Source organism: Gymnoscopelus microlampas (assembly GCF_963454915.1).
Source record: "Gymnoscopelus microlampas genome assembly, chromosome: 1".
Taxonomy (NCBI): Eukaryota; Metazoa; Chordata; class Actinopteri; order Myctophiformes; family Myctophidae; genus Gymnoscopelus; species Gymnoscopelus microlampas.
The window spans coordinates 16291973-16314344 of record NC_139962.1 but is presented as its reverse complement, the minus strand read 5'-3'; the positions used below and the strand labels follow the sequence as shown (position 1 = coordinate 16314344).

Below are 22372 nucleotides of genomic sequence, written 5' to 3'. Positions count from 1 at the left end.
CCCTCTGCTTTGGACACCAAAAGGTGAGAGAATTTTCAACATTTTTCCATTAGAAATTAGTTCCTCGGGGACGCACGCACACGCACACGCACACAAACACACACACACACACACACACACACACACACACACACACACACACACACACACACACACACACACACACACACACACACACACACACACACACACACACACACACACAGACACCATTCAGAACACAATAAGTAGAAATTACAGTGGGTTTTCCCATGTTCCCCTACATGCACACGCAGGTTGTCCATACTCCCCTCTTTTTTCACGTCATCATTTACCAAACATTTGGGAGATACTGTATATAAAAAAAAGACATGTTCAAAATAAGTCTTGCTCTCTTAACGGAGTTATTCTTTTACACATTACAGTATGTAAGCTATAACCCTCAGCGATTCAATCTTTTTAAAACACCTTGTTTGACACCCTAGAGAATAGCAGATCCAGAGATTGGAGTCTGGGGGAGGTCGGAGGTGTGTGTGTGTGTGTGTGTGTGTGTGTGTGTGTGTGTGTGTGTGTGTGTGTGTGTGTGTGTGTGTGTGTGTGTGTGTGTGTGTGTGTGTGTGTGTGTGTGTTTTCGTGGGGGGTATACGCAATATTCAATATTTTGCTGTGTCACCATCTGATGAGCTGTAACATGTCATCTCTGTCGGGGGGAAACCTCATATGTCCATTCGGGATTCAAATTCAAAAACTGCAAAAAGCAGCACATGGACAAGCTCAAAACGCGTCGCTTCGCGCCACGTTTCGAGCTTGTGGATCTGATGCTTTTGATGTTTTTTTTTATGGAAAAAAACACAAAAAGTTAAATATGGAGATAAGAGGTTTCTGCCCGACAGCGTCCCACATGTAGCAGACAGTAAAGGTAGTGGTAGAGCTGGACGCCATTAGGGTTTTCGGGCAGGGCTTAGCATAGTGGTCCGATCAGCTGGGTTCTAGGACACTGGTTCTCAGCGTCGAGTCCGGGGACCACCAAGGGGTCCAAATAGACCCCTTTCAGATCTGTAACTCTGAGAGTGTGCACACACTCAGGCTTAAGTTAACGCTGAGGATTTTACATTGAAGACTGGGGTCCCAGAGATTAAAAAACTACCATCAAATGGTATCAAATGAAGTTCTGTGACCTAATGCGTATGAAACTGGGGGTACTTGAAATGAAAAGGGTTGAGAATCACTGAACTAAACTATACTGCAAGCCCAGTCTACACTGTAAAATCCCCAGTGTTAACTTAACCCTGAGAGTGTCCACACTCTCAGAGTTACAGACCTGTAAGGGGTCCATTTGGACCGCTGATAGTCCCCGGACCCCAGGTTGAGAACCAGGAGCATATAGCGTTCTGATCAGGTCGGATTCTAGGAAGATCTGTCATCGTGGGGGCTCCCGTCTGAGTTCTCCGTCTCGCCTTCCGAGATGGCTTGCATGGGAGCCGTGTAGAGGCGGCTGCGCGTGCTGTAGCGGCTGCTGTTGGCCACCGGGGGGATCCGGGAACGTCCCTGCCTCGACGCGGCGGACATGGGGAGGGCTTTGGACGTGAAGCACTCGGAGTTGCCCCTTGGGAAGAGGCCGGGGATCTGGATAGGCTCCAGGCCGGATACGGGGGGCTCCATCTGCAGCCCCGGAGAGGGGGGCATCTCCTCGGCCTGCCTGAAGGGTCCCTCCTGGAGGGGGTCCCCGGGGGACTTGGGCGTGATGGGGCTCTTGAGGATCTCCGTGGCCGACATGCGGTAGCTGGAGTCCGTGCGACTCCCTTTCTTTAAGAGCAGCAGCTTGAACTCTTCGTTGGAGGTGCTGGACTTCTTGGCGCTGCGGTAGATGGGGACCGGGGTCCGTTGGGACCCGGTAGCAGTGGCCAGGGCGGCTGCCAGGGTCAGAGGAGGGGCTGGTGGGATGACGTTAACGGGGACGGCTCCGGAGGCCACCGGCGCCGCCGGACACAGACGAGACTTTGCGTTCAAGTCTCCAGAATCCTTACGGCCCAGGACCTTCCTCTTGGATCTGAATGGAATTGAGAAACCATCAGTGCATCACAATCATCCAAAAACACACCTTTTACTGCATATTCTCTCCTTGATAGATGTTCTGCCCTCTAATGACAAGTGTTGCCAGAGCCACCTACTGGCCATTCAATTTATTGGCAAGTGTTGCCAGAACCACCTTTATACAAGAGGTGTACTGTATTGCCCTGATTAGGAGAAGCACACAGGTGTATGTGCTCTTAATTATGTATGTGCTCTGAAATTCTACATTTCACCATCTCTTGTTGACCAGTCGACAGCATTGTCTGTAAGTGTGATCTTATGACAGGAGACTGTAGTTCTGATTTGTATGCAACTATGTGTAGAGTTTATTTCATGCATAATTGATTTGTTTTACATTCACTGTGTAGATTAGCTCAGTGATTCACCTGCTTGGTTGTTTGTTTGTTTTATACAGCCTGTCATTTTCTTTCTTTTTCTCTTTTCTCTTAGTTTTACTCCATTTCTGAATGTACAAGTGTGACAATAAAACACCGGAGCTGTCCTCTCTACGTGTACATTAGTGTACATAGTTAGACAGTCAGCCAAACTCCTTTCAAAAATGACATGGGAGTCAGGAAGTTGCGTCCAAGCTCCAACAATATATAGATAGAATAGATATATAGATAGAATGGTTACAGATTACAGTTACAGATATAATGTGTACCGATTAGCGTGAAGTTTGGACAGAATCTGTAGGTGTAATATCAAACAATGTGTTGACCTCCAGGCAGTGTGTGTGCAAAGTTTCACACCGATCTGTCCAACGGTGCTGGAGATTAGCTGCTCACAGACAGACACACACACGGATGGAGAGACGGACGGACGGATAGGGGCCTTCGGCCTGGTGGAGACAAAAATCACCAAACAAAGTACGCTACCTGTGTATCATAGCAAACAGATCCTCGGTCGTGCGGGTCTTATTGGGTGACGTGAAAATGATGTCATCGTCCACTTTGGTGTCATCCATCAGAGGGGAGAGCGAATTGTCACTGGGAGTGGAATCTGTAACATATCCTATCACATGTTATACTGGTTGTAACATGCACCACCCCTATAACATGGTATCTGCGTGTCTGATCGCCTACTATACTACAATTTAGGCATTTAGCAGACGCTTTTATCCAGAGCGATTTGCAATAATCAAGTAACAATCACAGAGAGAACAGTGTACAGTGTACAACTGATTTCACTGGAGACACCCTGGAAACCCCTAAAGGAACCTTTGAGAACCAGTGAGGTATATGATCAATCACTCTCTATCAGAAGTAAATGAAACCAAAGACTTTACTGTGTACTAGTGTCCTTTCATAAATGTTAATACAGTAGCTAGCAGCAACTCAGGCCAATGTCGCCTGTTAGATTTGTGCTAGCTGTCAATGCTAGTGCAGTTTCTTTAAAGCCAGGGCAACAGATACATTTTAAATGCTGGCTATTCAAATAATGTGAAAAAACTGTACTTACGTATGTTATAATTTGGCATTCTTATAAACAATAATATGTTTTATAAATGTTGGAAAAAGGTGTTTGAACAGATACATCTGCCCAGACCCCAACATTCAGTTGAGCAGTGGTGTGATGTCAGGAGTGGAAGAAGATCCACTCTGGTAAACTCCATATAAACAAATACATGGATACTTACTTAGAGGCTTCCAGAGCCTTGCAAATAAATCTGGTTTTAAATGTTAGACATTTACAGAGTTTATTTATAGACCAACATCGTCTCATTGTCTACCAGAGGAATGCGAGGTGTGCACCACTGCTTAAAGTGTTACCTTTACTGAAGTAGTCTTCGGTGTCGGGAGTGGTGGAGTCATCTCTGCCCTCGTGTACTTGCTGATGATGATGGGCACTTCTGGTGGCACCTGATGATGTCATGTCCTCCTCCTCTTCCTGTTCGTCGTGTCCTCCTTCTCGTGCATCGCTGATTGGATAAGGGTGCGATGTCTCCGCGGTGGTACCAGGCACTTTGACTGAACTCGCCCAGGGCCCTGAGTCTGAGTGGGTTATACCGGCTTCTGAGTGAGTCAACCCAATGTCTGAGTGGGATGCCCCAGCAAACTCATACGCCGGGGGAGGGTGGTCCGCCCTCAGGCACCCCCCCCTGGAGCACGCAGCCCTCGGTGGCTCTCTCACCTGTAGAGGTGTAACAGTTAGTCCAATTCATCAATCTAATCCATTATAGAAAGTAATCGATAATCGGTTTAAAAAAGAAAAAAAAGAGTTTGGGGTAAATTTGAAAATGCAAAGAATCCGATCTACAAGCTCACAACGTGTCGCATCGTAGCGACACGTTGTGAGCTTGTAGATCTACTATTTTTGCAAGTGCAACACTGTTATATGACAAAGTACTAAACAGGGCTTAAGTGGTTAATTCAACTAATCCATTTAGGAAATTATAGATTTGTTGATATATCAAAAATGCAACAAAATGATAATTTAAAAAAAATCTGTAGAATAATCACTAAGTAAATAATAAAGAGCGTCAGCCCAACTCACCGGCTCTTCCTCCTCCTCCTCCTCATCTTCATCCTCGTCCTCGTCCTGAGAGAACGTCCGCTCCCCTAGCACCCTGAACTCGGGGTGCGAGGAGTGTGTGAGCCCCCTGAACTCTGTGTGTGAGTGGATGTGTGTGTGCAGATCCACCGGCGAGGGGTTGGGAGCGCGGGGCACGGGCCGATGTATGGGGGAGCAGTCGTCGAGGAGAAGCGACGGCGGCTCCGCCCGGTTTCTGAAGGCCGTCATGGCCCAGAAGGTTCCGGGTCCGTAGCGGTCCTGTCTGAGCCGCAGGCTTTCGTAGGGCGGGGGTCCGTCGGGGTGGCGGCCGGGGTGAGGCGGGTGCGAGTGTTCGGGGGAGGAGATGGGCTCCTGCGGAGGCGGCGGAGGCCTCTGGGGCGGCGGCCTGCGTGGAGGGGGGGGCCTAGCGCTGATGGGAGGCGGAGCCAGCGTAGCGGCGCTCGGTTGATATTTTGGTCTGGTGGCGGTTTCGGCCCCCGCGGTCGTCTCTTGGTCCGCGGCGCCGGAACCGTCGGTGGAGCGTCTGACCGAACGCAGCTGCACCGAGCGCAGGGCAGAGGGCGTGATGGCCAGGAGGTTGGAGCTGGGGATCAGGGGGATGGGGTGGGAGGCCAGCGGGTTAGAGGTCAAGGCCTCCGGGACGGCGCTCTTGGCACTGACCGAGGCGGCGGTCGCGGCTCTGTGTTTGCTGTGGTAGAGCGTGTGCATGTGGTGGTGCGTCCGGTGGGACAGCGTGTGTCTGGCGTGGGCTCCGTGGAGGACGCTCAGGTCCAGCTGCGACGGGGGAGGGGGGAAGTCTGGGTCTCTCTTGTAGGAACTGGCGATGGAGGCTCCGTCTCTGGGGAAGTGCTGCAGCGAGGACAGAGAGGACTTCCTCTCCGGCACTTTGGGCTTCCTCTTGCCACTCGTGGGGGACAGCAGGGGCCCCGGGAAGAACGCCGCCGACGAAGAGGGGAAGGTCGAAGTCGGCGTCTCCGATTGGCTGGAGTAGCCGCTGGAGGGGGAGGCCAGGCCGGCCAGCTTCTCGGGCGAGCCGAGCTTGAAGTCTCCGTCTCCGGGCGGCAGGGGCGGGCTGGACGCCCTGTTGGCACCCGGAGCCTGGGCGACCGCCTGGGCCTGCGTGTCCGAGGAAGAGGAGGAGCTGTCCGGGGACTTGATGCACTCCATGACGGTGGTGCCTGTGGCCGTGCTGGAGTTGGACATGGACGTGTACTCGCCGTTGCCGGACCTCACCTCGTTGTTGTGCAGCCACAGATCTGCATAGTCAGATTGCACCGCGCCGTCATCTTTGAAGGAGTGCGTGTCCGCAGAGCTAAAGGATATGGGCTCCACCATGTCCACTGTGTTGCCTAACCCCATCCCCCACGCTCCAAGAGGCTCTGCTACCAGACAGGAGGTCTCTAGTGGCTCCGGAGGCACCCCGAGCTCCAGCTCCAGCTCCAGTTTCTTCTCTCTGGAAGACATGGCGAGGTCTTGTTCACTGGCTGTCTTTGGTTGATCCTGGTCCTCCCGCGCGTCCGTCCCCACGTCCACGCGCCCGCACGGCTCCTTCAGCGACGAGCACCGCTTGGGCGGCGGAGGTTTGGCTTTTGGTTTCCTCACTGGACGGCAGGTCCTCCCCAGGGTCATAGTGCCTGCTCTGAAATCGGCCTGGGACTGCGTGTAAACTTCGTGGGCTACCGGTGCTGCCACAGTGTTGGATTGGCCACAGTCTGGCCCCGGGGCTGCATAGTATGTGTATCCTCCATAACTCGGCGTGCATTCCTCAAAATGCACAGAGGAAGAGGAGTAAAACTCTGCATCTGATGCGTACAGTGAGCCAGGCTCTTTGTCAGTGTTGCTGGTCGTGTTGGTGGTGAAGCAGCTCGGGGCGTCTACAGTGTGTTTGGGGCTGTACCCCTGGGTCGACCCACGGCCCTGGCTCTGGCTGTGGGTTTGCTCCGGCTCCTGGTCTGGGTCGGTGTGGTCCTGGTCCGCAGGGTACGTCCACTCCCCCTCGCTGGCCGTACTGACCCCCGCGTCGTCCAGCTGGTCCGTGGCCGACGACGTGAAGGAGCTTGACCTGTGACCCTGGCCCTGGGGCCTGAGGATAGGGATGATCATGACATTTTAGTTGATGATTCATTGGCGTACAAATAATTGCAATTAACGATTTAATTGAGTTTTTAGCATTGAACAATTCAACATATGAATAAATATGGCTTTCAGGCTTGGTAAGCAAACATTTGTACAGGGCAGATATGACAAATAACTTAAATATACACAGAAATGACTGACAATGACCGGTACCTATAATCAACATAAAGAATGCACTATGGCCAAAATAGGCCATATTTAATCATTTAATACTTTCACTTCGGTATGCATAGTTACACTTTGGAGAGGAACCTGCTCATGTCATCCTGTGGTCATTTTACGAGTGCTATGGACATGATATCCAAAGCGGTCCAAAGCGGCCCTCAGCTCATAAAACCATTTCTAACTTTGTACCGCTGTCTGTTACTGTTCTCTGTGTGGCATTGTGTGTTTGGCTACTGGTCCAATAGGCCGCAGGGACTGGAACCATGACAACAGAGCCTCCAGTGTTGATTTCGACGACTAAAACTATGATGAAAAATATTCGTCGACTACCTTTTTTCACTTACGAAAACTAAATAAAAACTAAGCTACGATAACTAAAACTAAGACTAAATATATTGACAGTTTCGTCGTAAAAAATAGACTAAATGTTAGGGAGGGACGAGTGGAGAAAAATCAACCCTGGATTCCTCACTGTCTGCATATGCTGATGGTCAATGCTCGGGTGCAAGTTCAGATGAATTGCTCAACCATTGAGGGAGAAAAATGCGGATCAGATGGACGGACGGACGGAATGACAGAGGTTGACAGAGGGTCTGCCTGACGTTTCTTCCAGTTAAGTGATTTGACACTTTAATAAAATGGAATTGAATTGAATTGAATTGAATTGAGGTTCCTTCATTTTCTAATAGGATAATGTAATTCTGTAGTAATGTGTGCCAGGTCTTAATGTACCTGAGGTCAGAGGGGTAGGAGGGGTCCAGCGTGAAGCCCTCATCGATGGCGTTGGGCACAGTGTTGAGTGACAGCTCCGAGTCACAGTGGGAGGAGCCTGTCAGCGGAGGGGAGGAGGGAGGGGGGATGGTCTCAGAGGTCTGGGAGGGGCAGGTGGAGCTGGAGCCGCTCCAGTTCCCACTCGACGACTGGTGGTCCTCCTTGTGGTCCACATGGCTGCCCAGGACCCCTGCGGTGGTGGACACATGGTTATTATAGGTAGGTAAGTAAGTAAGTAGCCATGGGGCCCTATCTCCTGTTTTTGTAGGGTGAGGCGGCTAAAAATACTTTTTTTTAGCTGTGCCAGTTTTGAGCCCTGTTGTCAAAAAGAAAAATATGTTTTTTCTTTTTTTAGCTTGTTGCATCTCGCCCGTCTATCCAATATTACACAAAAAAGTAACACTAAAACTAATAAAAACTAAACTAAAACTAAATTGAACTAGCAGACACGCTTTAAAAACGAATCATAACTAAACAGAAACAAAAAATAATAATAATATTGAACGCTACTAACCTTGAGTGGACACAGAGTGGATAGGGCTGCTGAAGGTGTCGGAGCTGGAGGAGATCTCACAGCTGCCCATGTCAGCCTTGCGCGGCAGGCGAGAGCGGCCTCTCTCCATCCAGCTGTGCTCGGGGCTCCCACCTAGGGAATGGGACCATATGAAAATCACTATTATTGCGCCAAAATAATTACAATTAACCATAGTATTTTTCCCCATCCTTTATTGTGATAAACCAGTGGCTCTCAACCTTTTCAGGCTGCGACCCCCATAAATAATCATGTTTGAACTGGGGAAAACCCCAACATAATCATATTTGAGTTGAGGCATTACATTTAGTTTGACTCGGTTCCACAGATAAATATTATGAAAGTAGCTGATCTACAAGCTCAGCTATTTTCAAAATGTTTGTCTCTTTCTTAATTATTTGACAATTTAGCCAATGTTTGACCAGTTTTATAGTATAGTTACTTTTGATTGAAACACCTTTTTTTAAGGCATTAACAAAGTCCTTAAATTGTCATCTGGGGAATGGACCCCCCCCCCCACAATCATGTGTGCCGACCCACAGGTTGAGAACCACTGTGATAAAGGACAACAAACGCTAACGCTGCCCATCACTACCTCCTCCACCGCCTCGGTCTCGCTCCCCAGACCGCTGCAGCCTCTTCAGGCTGCCCAGCTGCAGCGGCTCCGGCGCCGCCTGGTCGTCGGTGCTCTCCTCCTCGTCCTTCATCATCATCATCATCATCCTGGGGCTGGGGCCGCTGGGGATGAAGTCCTCCGCCTCGTAGGGCGACAGCTCCTCGTCCTCATCGTCGTCGTCGTAATTGTCGTCGTCTTCGTCGCTGTCCATGAGCCGCCCGCCCTCCCTGGGCAGGCTGCGCGACCGCAGACGCACGCCGTTGGCCGCCGCGCTGCTGTACGTGGAGTCCGATTGGTCGCCCAGGGAGGAGATGTTGCCCGTCGAATGGGAGAGCGAGGCAGGGATTCCCTGATGGCAACGCTGAGCTCTGATTCGCCGCCTGGAAGGAGCCGCTGTCGCTGGGGAGACAAATGGACAGACAGAGACAGGGATGCTTATTCTCATAATGAGGGTGCTACAGATCGAACCGATTTAATTGATTATAAAAATATATATATTGATAATCAAAACTTTCACAAATATACTGATATATCATGTCAGTATCATTGTCAGTATCATATCCTACTATCCTACTATCCTACTATCCTACTATAATTCTAGTAACCTCTGTGCGTGCGTTTGTAGTGGTGGTGGTGGTGAAGCTACCCGGTTCTCCCCACTGGCTGGACCAATTGCTCTGATTTTGCACACAGCCATTGACCATTACCATCTGAACTTAACTGTGAAGCCCGTTTTTCAATTTAATCAAATCTCAGCTTCTTATTAGCGTTTTTGTGTCAAAGAATGTCGTCCCATAGCTGCGGCTGCCCAGCTATGGGACGAACTGCCTCCCGGGTTGCCAGATCATGTGCGCATATCCCCCCACGGCTGCGTCGACCGGGTATGGTCTAGTAATAATAATAATAATAATAATACAACTTTATTTATATAGCACCTCTCAAAACTGGGTTACAAAGTGCTTTACAAAGTACAACAAAAGAAAACAACACACAAAAGAAAGCAATGCAGAAAACAATCATTTCAGTATCATGTTAGTCTCGCGTGGCCAGACTGCCTGCCACAATTTTCAAATGTTTCCGGTCATACAGTCTGGGACTCAGAAGCTCTGATCATGATTAGAATATAAACAGGATGTGAAGCACCTCTCAAAACTGGGTTACAAAGTGCTTTACAAAGTACAACAAAAGAAAACAACACACAAAAGAAAGCAATGCAGAAAACAATCATTTCAGTATCATGTTAGTCTCGCGTGGCCAGACTGCCTGCCACAATTTTCAAATGTTTCCGGTCATACAGTCTGGGACTCAGAAGCTCTGATCATGATTAGAATATAAACAGGATGTGAAGCCTCCTCCCCACTTCCGTTTCGTCTTTCAGTCGCGCAAATTTAACCTAATACAAATACAAATCATCTAAGTATATTTAACTTGCTGCTTTAGCAGAAATGGAAATTAAAGAATAAAATGTAAAGATATTTTAAAATATATTTTCGTGAACAGAAGTGCTCGGATTTCGGGAGGTGTAGTTCCAGACCCTACATTGCATTCAGAGATTGTGGAATAGTTGTCTGGCTACACAAGACTAGTATCATGTCAGTATCATGGTCAGTGTTCGGCCCCTACATTGTAATGGTGATGTTTAGTTGTTAATTGTGTGAAACAACACTACCCTGTGATAATGTGTAGGGTTTCTTATTTTCTTGATTGTCATGTGACAACAATATACCACACCTGTGCTGCCTGCATGGTCAGTAGTCGAAGTCTTCAGCTCCAGTCTACATGTTGTTTTGTCTCCCCTCTTTCTTTTTTCTTTTTCTGTTTACAATGTTAGTGTTCCACAATATGATCCTTAGAGCCCCTCAAAGGGAGCCCGGACTCCAAGTTGGGAAACACTGATGTATTGTGAAATACTTACATGCGATGAGGAAGTCATCCGTCTGGCAGCCGGAGTCGCGAGTGTGATGGAGGCGTCCAGTGAGCGACAGTTCCTCCTCACAAAGAGATAAATGATGTTGGTTGGCGTGCACGATCACCGTGCGTTCTCTCCCCCCCGGCGACTCGTCTGAATCTAGAAGGGCATGTTGATCATTAGAACACTCTTTTGTTGTTGTTTTTTTTTTATCCTATATGGTGCTTCCCTGTCTTCTATGGTACTTCCTAATATGGTGCTTCTCTGTCATCTATGGTGCTTCCTATGGTGCTTCTCTGTCATCTATGGTGCTTCCTATGGTGCTTCTCTGTCATCTATGGTGCTTCCTATGGTGCTTCTCTGTCATCTATGGTGCTTCCTATGGTGCCTCCCTGTCATCTATGGTGCTTCATAATATGGTGCTTCCCTGTCATCTATGGTGCTTCCTATGGTGCTTCTCTGTCATCTATGGTGTAAATAACATATACACACCCATGTCCTGTTGGACTCGTTTGGGTATTCCGGTGATGGTCTTCCTCCTCCGTAACTTCCTCCTCCTCTGAAGAACTGACTGGGAGTGAACCAGAGAGCAGCGTGCACTCGCCTCCCTGTCAAATCCAACACCTGAACACACAACACATGGTCCTCTAAGGCACTGATTCTCAAAGACCCCAGAGGTCCTTGAGGGGGTTCCAGGGGGTCCCCAGTAAAATGAGGTTTAACAGTTTAACAACTTTATCTTTTAAAGATTTAGTTTTGGGCTTTTTTATGCCTTGAGTAGGTTGACAGGAAATGGGGAGAGAGATGGGGAGTGACGTGCAGCAAAGGCCGTCGGGATCGGGACTCGAACCCAAGACGAGCTGTCGGGCTACTTTGGAGCCTAGGTGCCCGGACCGCTGGCGTAGGAATGCTGGGCTACAAGGATCGCATTGCGACGTGTTGTATTTTTATTATTATTTTCAAGCATGTGGGCGGCCTCGGCTGGGAAAAAAAACAACGGCGAACTGATGGGCACTGATTGGCGCGAATCTGCATTCTGCATTTCTGCATTCTATTTATGTGATTATTTGCCTTGTATTTTGTAAGCATCTGCTAAATGCCTAAATGCCTACAATTAAAATGTGACTTTTTCGGGGTTGCCACCACACTAATTAGACATTTATTCTTATTCATTTTTATACTTGAATTAAAAAAACCTTCTCATCCTTATCTCCCAACCATGAAAAAAGAACATAGAAATAAAACAGTTTTTGGCCACCAGGGGGAGCACCTGGTGTGTACAAATGGAACCAAATGGACCCTTATGGGTCCATTTGGTTCCATTTGTACACTGTCAGAGCTAAATTAACACTGAGGATCTTAAAGTCGAGATTCATTGGGGTCCCAGAGTTTCATGCACATCAAACCGGTGGTCCTTGAAAAAAAAAAAAAAAGGTTGAGAATCACTGTTTAAATGTCACGTGATTGATGCCAGGTGGTACACGGTTACCTGTGACATTGATTGGGATGATGCAGGAGGAGATGACATGGTCGGCCCGTGTCCTCTGCTCTGACGTGGGGACGCCGTCTTTGGACCAGTTGGTCTGCTTGTCCGCTTGCGTAGGGGGAGCGTTGGAACCCGGGCCCTTGGTCCTGCTGTGACCTGCTGCCACCAGCTCACTGCCCTGCTCTGGGTCCCCCGTTGAGGTAGACTGGAGGGGATACACACATGGGGGACAGTAGTGGTTACTGGGTTAGTTATGATTTGTTGGTCAGATTAACCTATTAAGACCAGGAACGCGTCTGTGTCATTTTCAGTTTCTTTGTGCTATTCAAAAATAGCAGATCAAGCTCGTAGCGAGTGCCGTGCTACGAGCTTGTCGATCTGCTATTTTAGAAAGATCGTGAAAATGTGTGCAAATCTTTGAATATATATATTTTTTCAAGCGAACATCTTTAACTCAAATCTTTGCTTCTGGGGGTCCCTGGAACAAAATATTTGAGATGTATTTTGTATTCTGATAGTAGTCATTGCTATAGAGTGTTTGTTCAGCAACAGGTCTCTCCCCGTCTCTCCAGCTCTTTAATAAACAGATATTTTAAGGTGGGTTGCCTAATGCCTATTTCATCCAATCAGGAGAGAGTTCCTAATTATCAGCTTCAATTTTATAGAGTTCCAGTTATGGTTAACATTGGTATCCCTACATGAAAACTTTTTTTTATCAAAGAGCTGGAGAGACAGGGAGACCACTGTTACTGAACAAACGCTCTATAGTATTGATTGCCATCAGAATATTGAGCAACTTAACACTTGATTAACCAATAAATATCCCGTACCCCACCTTTAAAAACGAAACAAAAGAACGATCAGCAACAAATGAGAAGTTGATAAGAGGACAACATAGTGAGTGTGAACAGAGATGTTGAACAGCACACATGCTTACAAAGTGGTACCTTTCTGCTCCATGGAGGGAAGATGCAACATGCAGTAGGGGAGGATGGATGAAAGCAGTTAAACTATGTAAACAAAGTACACAAAACACACAAATAAAACAATGGTATACTGTGTGGTTTCACACGTTTAATCCGGGAACACATCTGTGTCATTTTAAGATTTCTTTGGCTATTCAAAAATAGCAGATTTACAAGCTCATAGCATGAGCTCATAGCTCATAGCATGAGCTTGTAGATCTGATAAATATATATATTTTAAAGCGAATTGTAACTCAAATCTTTGCTTTATGGGGGTCCCTGGAACAAAACATTTTGACATGGGGTCCACGGCCAAATACATATCTAAAAATGTTTTCTAAATCCTAACAGTATGTTGCTATATCAGTGGAGCTCCAACTTTTTCATGTCAAGGACCCCCAAAATGATATGTATTTGGCTGCGGACCCCCCATCTCAAAATATGTTGTTCCAGGGACCCCCCCAGAAGCACAGGTCAGAGTTAAAAATGTTCGCTTTAAAACATAATATTATATATATTCAAAGATTTGCACAAACTTTACACAGGGTTTTAAAAAAAATAGCAGATCTACAAGATCATAGCACGGCACAGAGTGCACAGAGTGCCGTGCTTGTAGATTAGCAACGAGCTTGTATTATCTACTATTTTTGAATAGCCAAAGAAATCTTAAAATGACACAGATGCGTTCCCGGTCTTACTGGTTTAATGAATGAGACAAAATATGACATGAAGGTTAAATCCATTGTGGATGACAGATGCATAGACTTCTTTACAGAGTTTCAGTTTACAGCTTAACCAATTAAACCTTACAGTAAATGCGTCGTTGACCAGATCTACAAGCTCACAACGTGCCGCATCACGGCGCCTTGTGACCTTGTAGATCTGCTATTTTCGAATAGACGACAAAGTATGAATTAGGGCTTGATTGAAAGTTGGTCATACGTTTTGTAATAATAATCTAAAAAAAAAAAAAAAAGTTTTCAAATAATTGTAGTGGAGTAAAAAGTACAATATTTGCCTCTGAGATGTAGTGGAGTAGAAGCATAAAGTATCAAAAAATGGAAATACTCAAGTAAAATAAAAGTACAGTACTTCAGTAAATGTACTAACTGGTGTGGTCCAGCAAAAGGCCTGATCAAATAGATTGCATCTAAGGATTTAAAACCTGTCTGGTATCATGGAAAACTACTTTAACAAATAAAGTGTATTAAATGTATGATTGAGATTAATGATGATAATTGAAAAACCTAAAAACGAAACAAAACTTAAAGTATCGTTATCGTGTGCCCAATGTTGTGTATCGTATCTTAGAAATTAGTGTAACACCCCGAGAGCATGCAGATCTGTTATTTAGGGGGTTCATTACCTTTCTCTGTATGGTCTGAATGTCTGTGTCTCTTGCTGGCCTCTCCTATGAATGACACACGACACACACGCACACGCACACGCACACGCACACGCACCGACAACGACGATATAATGTTATGACTGACCAATGTCTTAAACCCAATAGAGTTTGTTGTATGTTGAACAGCTAAAAATAGCCAATCAACAAGCTCACAGCGCATGGTGTTGTGAGCTAGAAGGTCTGCTATTTTCGCTGAATGTTCACCTATTATGACTTGGCCAGAATAGGGACGCTAGGGTCCATGTGGTTACGATGAAAACAGGGCTGCATGAACTGATTATTTCTTAGCGATCATTTGATCGATTACACAACGTGCTTGTAGATCAGCTATTTTCACTATTTTGGTACTTTTTCTGACATTTGGCAAACTTTTCGCCTATAAGGACATGCCCCAAAAAAGGGATTGATTATCAATTTATTTATCAAATAAAACATAATCAATTAAATCAATTAGTTGGATTAACTGTTGCAGCCCTAGTTGAAAATGTGTGCAGAAAGATCCTAACGTTACCTTTCTCAGTGTGGTCTGGATCTCTGTCTCTCTCACCGTCCTCTCCTTCAGCACAGTCACAAACAACACAAGAATGAACACAAGTTGAAACTTACATGTATGTATGTGCATCAAGTTACTGTATATTGTCATAAACCAGGGGTTCTCAACCTGTGGGTCCCATGATTTTGGGGGGATCCCCAGATGATAGTAAAGTGACTATTTAAGGACTTTTAATACCTAATACCTGTCAGAAAAGAAAAGAAAACTAGAAAAAGTGCTCCTCGGAGCACAGGTCTCCGCCAGCCAGGTCAGGTAGGTTATTGTGGGCCAGCAATGTTTGGAATTTGCCAATCAGGATGGAATATGGAAAATCTGACGCATGATATTTGGACAAAATTTGTAGGAGTAATATGAAAAAGAAAAGTATTGCAAAAATCGGCCTCCTGGTGGCGCTGTAATAATTGTAGTGGAGTAAAAGTACACTATTTTCCTCTGAGATGTAGTGGAGTAGAAGTAAAAGTATTGAAATGTGTAAATACTCCAGTAAAGTGAAAATACCTCCAAATTTTACTTAAGTACAGTAGGCCTACTTAGAGTAAATGTATTTTGTTACTTCATACCACTGGCCACAGGGGCACCCACTTTGAGAAACCCTGCCCTGGGAGGTAGTTAGTTATAGACCATATTCACACGGCGGCCATATTACCATTAAGTCAATGAAATGCCACCCCAGTTGCCACAGCAACGCAATGTTAAATTCCAAAATGGCCGCCATGTGAATATGGACTCCCTAGGAAGCAGGGAGGGAGGGGCGGGCTTTATAAGTCCTCCAATTGTCAGCTCCCCCCCCCCCCCCCCCCCCCCCCCACACACACACACACACGCACGCACGCACGCACGCACACACAGACAGACAGACAGACACACACACACACACACACACACACACAGTTTGTTACAAGCTCTGCAATGTTTCTAAGTAAAAGATCAAAATAAACAACTCATAATGCAACGTTACTCCACATGAACGTTGAGTAAAGTTGTCAGTGTTTACCAGAGTGGTGAAAGCTGCTAAAACACACTTGTGACAACAAGACATTGGAAACAGAAGTGCATTATCTCTATCTGACCAATCTGAGGTGAGTTTCTACAGGTGACTTAGCTTAACTAATTAGCGGCTTAGCATTAAAGGAATTGATGGAATTTGTGTTTAATTTCACTTTTATTTTACTTGGTAAAGCAACAACTAGTCAGGATGAAGCATTGTTGTGTTGTGTGATGTGATGTGATGTGAAGGGAATATGTTGTATTGTTGAGCTGTGTTTGATTGTGATGCTAAGACAGGCTATGCAGGCCTAGACAGTGGTGTAAAGTAGCTAAGTAAATGGGGTGCAATACGTTGTGCTCCGACATTAAACAGTAAACCCGAACCAAACCCGCACCCTAACCCTAACCGCACGCGGATGCCACATAGTCGGAGAAAAGGTCTGTCGGATTAACGCATGCCTCCCAAGTAAATGTACTCAAGTACTATACAATTTTGAGGAGCTTTTACTTTACTGGAGTATTTTAAAATTTCAATACTTTTACTTCTACTCCACTACATACCAGAGACAAATATTTTACTCCACTACAATAATTTAAAAACTTTGGTTACTAGTTACTTTGTAGATTTGTATTATTATTACAAAACATACCACTTCAGCCCTATAGCCTATAGTTAGGCTAGTACTTTTACTTTTGAGTACTTTTACTCTCTCTTTGGTACTTGTACTTGTAATAGAGTATTTCAAAATTGCTGTATTGGTACTTTTACTCAAGTAAAGATTTTGAGTGCTTATTGCACCACTGGGCCTAGTAAATCACTTAACACATTCATCAGGATCCTGGATGGCTTGGTTCCAGGCTTAACATAATTTATAAAAAATATTTTCAGAAATCTCCATGAAAAAAAAAGGGTTTTCTATCTGTGACACCACAAAATGGCTGCCAGTGTATACAGGGTATTTGCACATGTATAAAGTTACAATTTAATGACTTTTAATACTAAATTGGCCAAATGGTCAAATGTTGCGTAAGAAAGAGGCAAACATTGTGAAAATATCCGATCTACATTCATCTTTCTTTCTTTCTTTCTTTCTTTCAGATACTCAAGGCTGGCAGAGGTGTTGGAGGACACACACCCCCCTCCCCCCTCCTCTTCATTATAAGCGTGGACTATGAAGACAGGCCATCAGTGGTGGAGGGGGGCAAGAACTGGGCTTCACTACTACAACTAGGAGGTCTAGATGACTCTAATGTAGTCTTTTTTTATTTTATAAACACACACAAACACACCCCAGACACACCCCCACACACACATACATATGACGATGCAGATGATATCTGCATCGTAGATGCCCAGAAGACTGAGGTTCTCACCTACAGTGTAACACCCTCCCAGACTATCCACCTCTAATAAAGTACTGGTGAAGTTAACCAGAGAGATGTAAAGTACTGGTGAAGCCAACCAGCTGTACGGAGGATGGAGATGTAAAGTACTGGTGAAGCCAACCAGGTGTACGGAGGATGGAGATGGCAGGAGACGCCCACTGGAAGGCTCATCCGAGGATGCCCTGCCCTAGAGAAAGTGATCTGGAGATCTCTCTCTATCCATGGGTTTGTCTGCATGGGGGATTCCTCCGGCGACTTGGTCAGCACGGTGGAACGGCCGAAGACCTTGTCCTTCTCGTGGGTTTCCCCTGAAGACGGCTGATGAAGACGACTCAAAGTAGGAACCTCTTTAGGACTGTCATGATTATGACGTTTTACTTGACGATTAATTGTCGCTCAAATAATTGCGATGAACTAGGCTGAATTAATTCATTATTGCCTGTCTTCGTAAACAAAAGGTGCACGGGTCAGATTTGACAAATAACCACTATTTTTGAAAATGTTTGAAAACATATGAACATTTTTCAATATGGAAATGATTATGACGATTAACCGAAAAAGTAATGCGATTATCTGAAATACTTGCGATCAGGTGATATGTAATAATTGTGACATACTTATTTTTCCTTTTCCTTTGCTGGATGCTACTGCTGCTGCTGCAGGTGCAGTTTGTGTTGTATGATGTTTTTGTTGTATGCTGTTCGTGTTTGATGCTGTTTGTGTCATGTGCTGAAGTGGTTCAAGATGTACAGTAGCTCTGTTGCTGTCATGTTGGGGCCCGGTGTGGCAGTGAAACATGTTCAGTGACTGTTGGTTTGTGGCTCTGTGATAGAGACAATTTGCATGAAATTTTTAGACATAGTCCTCTGTAAATCCGGGCCATTTGAAAAGGTCACTTTTTTCTAGTGGTGCATCTCCTACTGGCTCCAATACAGGTCTCCGCCAGGTCAGGTAGGTTATTGTGGCCTCGATCCTGGTGGCGCTATAATAGGCCAATGTGAAAATGGTGCCATTTCTTCTTAGGCCTTTCAATCGGATATTGCATTCATGATTTGAAGCATTTTGTTCCAAAATGTGCTTTGCAAAATTAGACCTGCTGGTGGCGCTGGCACAGGCCAATGTTAAAAGGGTGGCATTTGTTCCTCAACATAGTGTGAATGTGCGTGGAAAGTTTGACCGCAATCGGATGCTGCGTTCATGATTTGCGGCAATTTGTTCAAAACAAGCCACTACTGCAAACTTTAGATGTGAATAGCCAATCAGGATGGAATATGAAAAATCAAACAGATCCGTCTTGATCACATGACTATAGAGATCATGTATACCGATTTGCGTGAAATTTGGATAAAATGGGAAGGAGTAATATAAAAACATGTGTTTTACATAAGTCGCCCTCCTGGTGGCACTATAAAAGGCAGATGTGAAAAATGCACGGCAAAGGTTTTTCCTTGGCCTCTAGGAAGTGCGCATACAAAGTTTTATACAGATCGGTGCAGTTATAGGTAAAAACACGAATCGGCCTGTTATAGCGCCACCATGAGGCTGATTTAAAAATGTTCAAGTGGCATTTCTTCCTCGGCATAGTGGGAATGTGGGGGAAACGTTCTTATTCCTTTCTTATAGTTCATGTCGTAAAAATATATAGGGCCGTGTTATTTTAATGACGGTCGGTTTCAGCTGTGAGATTTATCAAAGCTCAGACCAAATGTATGCTAGGATTGGCTGTATAGGATTGCTTGATAAATCTCACATGGAAGTGGGCGTGAGCTCATTCCTGGGCTAAAATTTTAACTTGTTTGTACGTTCCAATGATGAATGAGGGCCAACGTGTCACGATACCACGCGTTGTGTGTAGCTTGGCTATTTCAGGAAGGGTTATGAGGGTCTATTCCTAGAAATGTAGTGGAGTCAAAAGTACAATATTTTGTCTTTGAAACGTAGTGGAGCGAAAGTCATATTCTTCCAAAAAACACAAATAATCTTAATTTGGTCATAAAAGGAAAATTATATATATTCCTCGTATCATGTCAAATCATATCATATGGTTTAGACCATACATGGGAAACTGGTGGCCCGGGGGCCCCCACCTTCACTTAATGCGGCCCACAGGTTAATATTGGAATACTGATAGCCTCGCGTCTGGAACCAGGCTAGAATACTGATATATTATTGATTTCAGCTGTTACAATTCCAAACATGGAAACATGACCCGCTTTAATTACTTCAGTCTATATATGTAGCTTAATGACTAGTATTACAATTCTATTGTCTTTTTTTATGTCCAATGTATTTGTATTTAAGTTCATAAAGTTAACATAAGTATAACTAAATGCATTTGTAGATTTTTGATGTGAAAAGGATAGGCAAAATAAGCCATTGGCTTCAGCCTACACCTTTTTGGTTTAAACCAGTGGTGGGCAACATTGATGATGGAGAGGGTCACTATATTTCCACACTCACTCCAGAGGGCCACATTGCATATACTGTCGGGCCATTCTATGTCAGACAAAAGTAACAAAAATAGCCAATCTACAATCGACGCCTTTTGAGCTTATTTTTGCTATTTTTAAAATTGGAATCCAGATTTTTTTTTTTTTAAAGAAAAAACTACGAAAACAAGAAAAAAACGAACAAACCATGTGTTACATTCTAGATATATGCCACAGAGAGTGAACACACAGACAAACCATGATGTATTACCTTCCTGGGTTGATAGTCCAGCTCTTTCTCTCTCTCTGCTCTTTCTTGCTGCAAGGACAATCAGAATAAATACTTTATCAATGTATCAAATCACACATGTAATAGGTATACGGTATGTTTGGTCAAATGTTGAAATGACAGATATCGTTGTGTGTTATAAACATTACTGAACCTTTCTCATTACCTATCATTTTCTATAAATATAATTTCTCGTACAGATGTAGGATGTACAGTAGGTCAGTGGTTCTGATAGTGGGGTCCGGGAACCCCCATGGGCCCTTGAGGTGGTTCCAGGGGGTCCCCAGCACGAGGAGGAACGACGTATTACATTTTTCGGCTTATCAAAAGTACCAGATCTACAATAACGTGGCGACGTGTTGTGAACTTGTAGATCTGCTATTTTCAGGTGGACAAATCTTAACAGATCTTGACAGGAGGTCCCTGGCAATCTTATGGAGGTACCTGGCAGAACATATTTTCAAATGGGCGTCCGCGTCCCGATACAAATCAATTTAGGACACCTACATTTACACGAAGATGTTTGAGAATCACTGATGTCTGTGATTGTAGAGAGAGGAATATGGAATCAGTACTGTTACTATAATGAATTCTGTTACTGAACCTTTCAAGGATTGGTGTGGAAAGTGTTGTTTTCGTCGACTAACACTATGACGAAAAATGTTCGTCGACTACCTTTTTTCACTGACAAAAAGTAAATAAAAATTAGGCTCTGATGACTAAAACTAAGACTAAATATACTGACCATTAACGTCAACAAATAACAACTAGACTAAAATGTTTGCGAGGGACTAGTGGAGAAGAGATCCAGAAGAACTAAAAGACAATTCATTTTATGTTTGGTTGCGCTTGGGTGTTGTGCTCTGAAAATCGCAGATCTACAAGCTCACAACGCGTTGCAGCGCGACGCGTTGTGAGCTTGTAGATCTGCTATTTTCAGCATGCAACCAAGTGTAAAATCAGCCATTATGACGCCATCAAGGCACCGCCAAAATACATTTTAGTCGACTAAATCAACAGTAGATTTAGTCGACTATAATCTTATGATATTTAGTCGACTAAAACTAGACATAAACTAAAACATTTCAGATAAAGACTAAACCTAAATGGAATTTTATTAAAAAGACTATGACTAAAACTAAATCAAAATTTGCTGTCAAAATCAACACTGGTCAACAGTAGCCCTTGTTTAAGCCATTTGCCACAATTCCCTTCTAATAGGGGTAGCCATGCTGTGGTGTGTAGCCAGGTATTTGAAAAGGTTGCTCTGATAAAAAAAAAACATATTGAATCAATTATTTATTATTTATTGTATGCTCTGTCTATTATACTGTCGACAAAAAAAGAACTGTTCATTTACACACCATAAGACTTAAGACACCATAAGACCTGGTCAAGGTACAGCAGTGATATCATTCTGCTATGGTATCTGATATGGTATATATTATGTCCAGTATATGATTTTATATTTAAGTATTTGTACATACAAGTTTTCCACACGACAGCGACCATATGATGTATTCTACATTTAACCCATTCAATCTCTGTTATTTTAGATTTCTTTGGCTCAAAAATCATGAAAATATGAGCAATATTTGATTATTTATTTATTTTTTTAAGCGGACATTTGTAACTCAAATCTTTGCTTCTGGGGGTCCCTGGAACTAAATATTTACAAATGTTGGCTTTAAAAAATATATATACATTCCAAGATTTGCACAAATTTTCACGATTTTTCAAAAATAGCAGATATGCAAGCTCATAGCGCGGCACTATGAGCTTGTAGATCTGCTATTTTTGAATAGCCCAAAGAAATCTCAAAATGACACAGATGATGCTTTCCCGGTCTTAAAGGGTTAAACTGCTATTGCTCCATGATTGGGGTGATTGTGTGAGAATGAGTTCTATTGGTCACTGCTCCTCCTCCTCCTGTGTTGTGAGGGAGCCTCCCTCTCTCTTATTTCTATTGGTTTGCATCACTCCTCTCTCTCTCTGCATTATTCATGTTGTCTCTGTCAGGTGGAACCCTTTCATGTCCAAAACCCTTCCCTTTTCTATTACTATTAAAAAATAACATGCAATCGTGAAAATAGTCGATCTACAAGATCAGTGAGATATTTTCACTGTACTTTTTTGTTGCATTTACAATTTCAGCAGTATCAATGTAGAATACA

The 22372-nt window shown here is 44.5% G+C and overlaps 1 protein-coding gene across 1 annotated transcript in view; it reads right to left on the bottom strand.

The window, feature by feature from the left end:
- Positions 1 to 1386: 1386 nt before the first annotated feature.
- The window catches only part of nhsb (Nance-Horan syndrome b (congenital cataracts and dental anomalies)), a gene marked incomplete at both ends in the record, with an annotated part of 90469 nt that continues 69483 nt past the window's right edge, over positions 1387 to 22372 (bottom strand). The window contains 14 exons of the mRNA XM_084076810.1: positions 1387 to 2029; positions 2931 to 3054; positions 3825 to 4185; positions 4549 to 6649; positions 7600 to 7828; positions 8153 to 8284; positions 8766 to 9185; positions 10702 to 10854; positions 11188 to 11340; positions 12185 to 12386; positions 13129 to 13191; positions 14513 to 14557; positions 15066 to 15110; positions 20181 to 20228. Coding sequence (XP_083932936.1) covers positions 1387 to 2029; positions 2931 to 3054; positions 3825 to 4185; positions 4549 to 6649; positions 7600 to 7828; positions 8153 to 8284; positions 8766 to 9185; positions 10702 to 10854; positions 11188 to 11340; positions 12185 to 12386; positions 13129 to 13191; positions 14513 to 14557; positions 15066 to 15110; positions 20181 to 20228 — 4719 coding nt within the window. The remainder of the gene's footprint in view (positions 2030 to 2930; positions 3055 to 3824; positions 4186 to 4548; positions 6650 to 7599; positions 7829 to 8152; positions 8285 to 8765; positions 9186 to 10701; positions 10855 to 11187; positions 11341 to 12184; positions 12387 to 13128; positions 13192 to 14512; positions 14558 to 15065; positions 15111 to 20180; positions 20229 to 22372) is intronic.